Source organism: Epinephelus fuscoguttatus, linkage group LG9, assembly GCF_011397635.1.
Source record: "Epinephelus fuscoguttatus linkage group LG9, E.fuscoguttatus.final_Chr_v1".
Taxonomy (NCBI): domain Eukaryota; kingdom Metazoa; phylum Chordata; class Actinopteri; order Perciformes; family Serranidae; genus Epinephelus; species Epinephelus fuscoguttatus.
Window position 1 is genome coordinate 26,321,572 of NC_064760.1, and position 7,306 is coordinate 26,328,877.

The 7,306-nt window shown below is 39.3% G+C and overlaps 1 protein-coding gene across 1 annotated transcript in view; it reads left to right on the forward strand.

The window, feature by feature from the left end:
* col23a1a (collagen type XXIII alpha 1 chain a) overlaps nt 1-4,526 on the forward strand; it is a 168,195-nt gene extending 163,669 nt beyond the window's left edge. Inside the window, exon 32 of the mRNA XM_049586058.1 lies at nt 578-4,526. Coding sequence (XP_049442015.1) covers nt 578-628 — 51 coding nt within the window. The 3' untranslated portion in view covers nt 629-4,526. The remainder of the gene's footprint in view (nt 1-577) is intronic.
* Nucleotides 4,527-7,306: the final 2,780 nt, after the last annotated feature.

A 7,306-nucleotide genomic window follows, 5' to 3' on the forward strand; every position in this document is an offset into this window, starting at 1 on the left:
TGTGAGCTTGTAAATGTCAAGCATGAGTATTTGAGATCCATATTTTTAATTTGATATGCTACTAATAATCAATCCCTACTATTCTTCTTTTGCAGTGATGACTAACCAGCAGCATGGAGTCTGTACATATTGATATGGAATATATTGCAATTGAATACTACACCAACAACCCGCTCCCTTTTTTCCTTTTTTTTTTTTTTTATCATAAAACGTTTTATATAATATATTGAGATTTTTTTTAACAAGGACAATCTTGAGTCTACAGTATTATGAAAGCTTTTTGTAGAGATCCAGCGTCGTTGAGAATGCAGCTGTGGTTTTGAAGAGAAGAAACTGAACTGGCAGTTGGACTCTTTGAAGGACAGTCCAGATGACAGTGTTGGAGTGCCTTGACGGTCTCGCGGCCTTACTAACAAAGCCTGACTCGCTGCCTGATTGTAATCACGAATGGATATAACTGTGTGTGCACTTACCCAGTCTCACGGATGCTTGGATGGATGGACAGTTCTCTTTGGGAGTGGCAGATGGAGGAACGTGGGTCAGTATTCTCTTCTCCTCTCTCTGTTTTTTATAAAAGGAGGAAATGGCAAGACAGAAGCTCAAACGCAAGCGTCTCTCTCAGCCCTAAAGGGGCTCAGGGCCTGGTGGAGAAAGGACATATAGACGGGCAGAGAGCTCAAGGGGCAGACTGGCCTTTATGAGGCAGAGCGAGCCATGTCATGCCTCAAGTGTCACACCGAACACTCAGATCCTCTGTTATGGAAACTCTCCAGGAGGGGGCGGCAGAGAACCCTGCATTTCCACATTCACCTGAGAAGCGAAGACACACCTGTGGCTGATGATGTTGCGCAACAGCTTGACAACCGGTCGAAGTTATTTGACGTCACTGGCACATAAGGAAGGATTTACTGCACAGATACATTGAACAAGTTGTGGTGATCTCTTGTACGGCTCTTTTGTAAAGGTTTTCACTCATTAAATGCATGATCTTAAGAAGGCACAGCGTTGTTTAGCATCCCGACAGCTTGTATGACTTGTGGTCCCTCATTGAAACCTCAAACAACAGTAGATTCAGTTTCATTTGCAATAAGCAGCCTTTAATCATCTTTCCATTTGAGCAAGCCACTCAGAGAAGTCAGTGAGTCTGCCTTTTAATGGCTCACACTTGTGGCAGTGGTGACTTGTGTTCCTTTGTTATATTCTTACACATTTCATGTCCAGTTACATTTTGCATTCCTGTGCATTGTCATGTTTGTATAATATATAGGTAGCGCAACTTCAAGGCCAGATTTGAAGGAACCATTTACAGTATTTGTTATAAACCAGTGTTTCAGCTGCCTTGACAAACGATTGCCAATCAGTTTTTTTCCTTAATTTTCTGTGTAACTGTTGCCTTTTGACTGATCATTATCCTTTAATCACTGATGAAGACATGTTTAATTACTGTTGCCCTGATTGCTCTGGACAACAGTGTAAGTTTTTGCTGCTGACTTAAATGTGTGTTGTTTGTTTGATATATTTGAATCAATATTAGTCATTTGGACTGAAGGACTAACAGACTAAAGTATGAAATTTGAATCAAATGTATACACAATTTTTGGGGTAATTATTCATTTTTATTCAGCAGTGCACATTAGGACAAAGGTTTCTAACTGTCGGTTATTTAGCATTTTGCGTGTGTACTTTTTTCAGTTATCACAAAAGGTTTTAGTCTTTCCAATCAGATGACTTTTATTCGTGTGTTTTGGTCTTTGTAATACTTTTTTTTTCTCAGATGGAATTTCTTGGTGCTTAAATACTCTTATGTACCCGTTTTAAAGCTCTGTTCTGCATATCCATATGCAAGACCTCACACATGTCCACAGTTATACATAGATTGTTGTTTAAAGGAATGTTGAGTCAGAATTACCAAGTAGGTTTTTCACTTACAAGGAATTTGATTTGTTTATGGTGCATACATTAAACATACAATAAACATATTAAGAGGAATAAGAATAAGGCAAAGTACTGCAACACTCAAGAACATAAATTAAGAATAGAAAAGTTACAATAAAATATGACAAAGATATATTTTTTTAAAGTATTATAACATAAAAATATGTATAACTTCCTGAGCCCTGAACTTTTGTTAGCTATTTGTAATCGGCAGAGCCCAATAAGTATAAAAAACGAAATATTGTCGACGATAATTAAGTCCAAATGTCCTCAAACGAGACCATAATAAAATCAAACGAGTACATCCTAATTACCAGCATCTTACCATACTGTTGCTAAAATTGGTCAAATTTGTTGCTATATCAAACTACAAACATTATTAATCATAAATTATGAAGTTGCAATCATTAAATGTGATCAGGTTTTGGACCTTGTCCACTTTTGTGTCGGAATCGGCTGCAGACTGGCTGTAGAGTTGGCTGCCATCTTGTTTTTACATGGACTAGTGTATTGTGCTCTTACTGCCAACTAGATGGCACCAAAATGTGCCCACGAACAGGGACAATAGGTCTAAGTTACATAGAATCAGTGGTGTATTGGAAGGTATACGCAGGTATACGGGGTATGCCCACTTCTTTTTCGGGCCATTTACAGTATACCCACCTATCAGCCAAAAAGCCATTGTAATATATAGGAGAGTATACCCACTTCCTCCACGCTAACCTGCCCATCTACTTAGTAGTACACCCACCTCATCAACTACCACCACACCTCTGCATAGAATGAAGTATAAGGTCAAGTAAACCCAAAATATGATGTCCTGATATGAGGACACAGGGTCTCGGGAGGATAATACGGCTGATGAACATGGGGAAAAAGAAATTGTAACTGGGTGTACTGATTAACTGGAGGCTGATATTACTCTCTTTAAGAGGCTATGATATCCATTTATTGGTACTAACCATTGGTACCAACCATGTCAGCATAAGTTGCCATAAAGGGGCCAAATAATGCTCCAAATTTAGGCAAAAATTTGGCGAGGGAACAACTGGCATGGCGATTTTCAAAGGGGTCCTTCGAACTCTCACCTCAAGATATCTAAATGAAAATGGCTTCTATGGGCACCCAAGAGTCTCCCCTAAACTTAAAGGCTCGTTCCCAATAAATGATTTGTTCCTTACAGTCAATGTACTCCCACAAAAAGGACAACCAGCTTTTTGACAAACAATGACTTCCTTAAAATGTATTGATATATAACACATTAAAACATGATTGTTGTGGAACTCTAAATGTTAACTGCACCAGTATCAGTCTAAGATAATTAGTAATATTAACTGTAAAATATGAAACCAAAGTATATCATATATGCGATTCCTTCACTCTCCATACAGTTTACAGCTAGCCTTATACTTCAACAGCATAAGCAAGTTCCTGAAATTCAGTTCTGGCTTTTGCTTTTGCCCCGATGAAAAATTTTCTGGGGGCACCACTGCACGAATGGAAAAATGTGTTTCAGTTTCTTAGTGGACATGTGTGTATTCTACATTGATATTTGGTGCACTTTTTTAACAATATGAAAAATATTCAGCAACATATATTCTGTTAATCGCTAGGCATGACTGACGGACAATCTTTAAAACATTTCTATTGTCAGCCTGAATATGAACAGAGTGTTTTAGTGGTTGATTATCTTCAGTCACCATCAACATACAGGCGGCCCAATACTGAACCCAGAAAACCCACAGTACATTAATAACGTTGACTTTCTGTTTGTAATTAAACTAGCAGGCTCACGTGATGTCGCAGTAGTCAAGATGAAGGCCGCATATCTCTGTAGTGGTCGTCCCTGTTTAGGTCTGAAATGACAGTGTGTAAGATGACTTTTTATCTGAATTTTTCTTTTTGTGCAAAGCTCCTTTTACAGTATGTACAGTATACCTGCAAAGTACAAAGCCGAATTGCTGGCATCACACAAAGCCATTTCCATATCAGTGGGATACATATGATGTGAGGTTCTACCTAATGTTTTAACTTTAGAAAGGTTTTGCAAGAAAGATCGCACTGCACCACTCATTTATGAAGTTAAAGGTACTAGTATAGAAATCTTTTCTACAAAACACAAATCCGTAAATGAGTTGCATATCATTAAGCTGAAATAGAAGAGCTGAAAACAAAAACATTGACTGAGAAGTTACATTAGAAGCAGGAAGCTTAAACTGTAAACCACATTGTTCTTAGCTTATTTCACTGGAAGCTGATGGTTATCTGTCACTTAACATTGTGATATGTTTTTTATTTCTTTTGCAGATTCTATCAGTTTCAGTTTTAAGGTCTAATGGGGTCAGTATACATGACACGGTGTCTGAATACAATTTGGTGATTTAGCAAGTCATATATCACAGTATTAGCTTGACTTTGTGAGAATGTTTTTCTTTTCGGTTGTGTATTTGGTTGTAAAAGAATTAAGCTATTTTTGTAATTACTTCTCTAAAAATGTATAACGTGAAATCCGGTCAACTAAACATGTAGACTGAAGTCAGCTCTCCAGTTTCATGTTTTTTGTCTATTAAATCATAATCATGTAAAATTAATTTGGTTTCATTTATTTTGACATTAATACAACACCAAGATGTTTCACCATGCACATATTAAAAAAATGCAGTGACACAACACACGGCACATAGGCATGGAATTATCAACACATTATCACTCCGACCTCGTCACATATGGACGTTTTGGTCATGGACTTTCCAAGTAAGTGCAAGGTACTCCGGGTGCGTTGGTTGTTGACGTTCTGGGACACCAGGTCAAGTTCTCTTCTTTCAAGATACACTTCCATTTTCCCAGGAAATGTAACGTTTACAAACAGTGTCTTTCAAAATAAACACACAAATTAACTTCTTTTTTCCTTTGACAACAAACACACATGGTTGGGTTCAGGCAACAAAAAGGAAGTGGTTAGGTTTAGAAGAAAAAAAAAAGAACAGTGCTCGACTTAAGAATCTTGCAGGTCGCGAACACCACTCCGGATGAAAGTCAGTGTTTGTTGAATCCATCCCTCCGTCCACCCCACTGGGACTTTCATCGCTTTAACTTTCATCCTTTTCCCCCTGACACCACCGGGTGCCATTGAACTATAACAGCAACCATCTGTGTATCATACCAAAGTTAAAGGACACCTTTTTTCATTGGTTTCTGACGCCAAAAGTCACTGCCCAAGCACCGGATTTCGATGACTTCGGAGTGAGACCATGCTCGAATTATTTAGTAATAGTAAACACATGGCAATTTATTATGCAAAGAGAGAAAAAAATTGATGAGAGATAAAAAAAAAACAAAAAAAAAAACAAACAGAAGTGGCACAAAAACACACATTCGTCCGTTATCTGTAATCACCCATCCTACTTGGGGTGATGGGGGCTGGAGCTGATCCCAGCTGACATTGGGTGAGAGGCAGGGTAGGTCACACCCTGGACAGGTCGCCAGACACTGAGGGGACTTTGACGTCAGGGACCTGGGCCCAAATTTGAGTATGCTTGACCCCAAAGTCTGGTTTGTTTGATTAATTTGCAAACTGTATAGGCTACTGTACCTGAGCACAGATTGACATACCAGGGTCCACTTGAGAAGCTGGACTCGAGTTCAGTTCATGTCTACTCAGGTACATTTTGTATGAAATGAGAAAACCAACAAAACAAGTAAGTGGACTGTTATTTAAACCAGTAGCAGTTGACCACAAAAAAGGGCCCAAGCCAGCCAGCATGTTAGAACCCGGATTCCTCTTGCTACAAGACGACAATGCTAATACAAAAAGTAACAAACTAGAGACATAAAAAAGAAACAATACCAGAATATTTTAAAATATAAATTGAAGATATGCATGTCCTTTAATATCTAAATAAAGGTGCAATAATGGCAATCAGAGGCCAATGTACCATGGAAGGCTGCCCTATAGCATAGAGTGCTGCAGTGATGACGTCACTACAAAAGTATACATTGCCTTGGTTCCCTCAACAAAAAGCCAAATGGGATTTTTCCATTTGATTAATTGGATGAATTTGGATTATTGCAGAGAATAAAGTGTGGCAAACAAAAGTTTATGATGCTTACACATTTTGTTCAGTGAGATAATCTTCAAAATGAACACCAGTTTTATGGTTTTTGAAGAGTAAATGCAATTCGCAGAAACAAAAAGCTAACGTAACTGACTTAAAACCATGTTCAGCATGATTACGCTCCGTATTCTCATTTAGCCACTTGTACAACTGTCTTTTTAAAGGCAGATGAAAGCTTCAGAATTCACGAGTTGGATATTATGTTGTAGAGCAAAGCGTGAAACGACAGACCTTATTCAGGCATCTCACCAAAAGCCCTTTAAAAACCACCTATTGACTTCAGTGCGAGGGAACAAGAACTGCAAAGATGCTAGCTCTTTTCCGAGTTTTATCTAATTAAAAACCTAAAAAGTCAGCATCAATAAATAGCCTACTGAAATAACCTACACTGTGTTAAAAAAAAATATTCCAGTAACAGCTGCCATGAAGTTTATTTTGCTGAATGTGTTGATCAGTCCCTGTTACTTCCTGTTTGTTTTTGACATCTGACACCCTGTGGAAAGCTCCAAAAGAGCATGTCTTCACCTTAAGCTTAGTTCACATTACACGATTTTCACCCCGATTTTGCGTCGCAGAGACTATCGTAATCTTTTGAGTGTTCACGCTTGGCGACGTGTGTTTCTGTCAGCGGGAGTATTGCCAACTGCGTTACGACCTGTGTGTGCACACCACAAGATTTCTCCACCGAGCCCTCGCCGACAGTGCCCCAGATGACGCGGTGATGTCACCAAACTTGGAGATGACACATCGTAAAGGCATGGATATTCTTCCCAGTGTTGAATCAGATGTGCGTCCAGGGCCTGGGTCCAAACAGAATGTGCTCCCCATGATCCTGTGGATGCCGCCATTGTTGTTGTTGCTTGCCAGCTTGTCAGTGTTGCCAGATCTTGGGGGAGAAACAAGCAACCAGGGCTATGGAAACAAGCCCAAAAGAAGTGATTATCATGCGTTTAAATAACTTATTAGATGGATAGAGAAAGGTGACGTTTAGAGAGCAAGCCCAAATGAGCGGCTTGTCCTCCTCACATTTCTTCCATCCTCCTGCGTGCTGACGTGGGATGTATCCCGCTTCTCACTGGGCTGATGCGCTCTCTCAGTCGTGTCAGACTTCTCCAGTTTTCTAGCATGCCAGATCAAAATCGCGGTGAAAATCGTGTATTGTGAACTCACAGTAAACTGACTCTAAACAACACACTACAGCGCCAGCAGAAAGTTTCTTCTCATCCAAACGCTGCTGATGCTAGCATCAGTGTTTC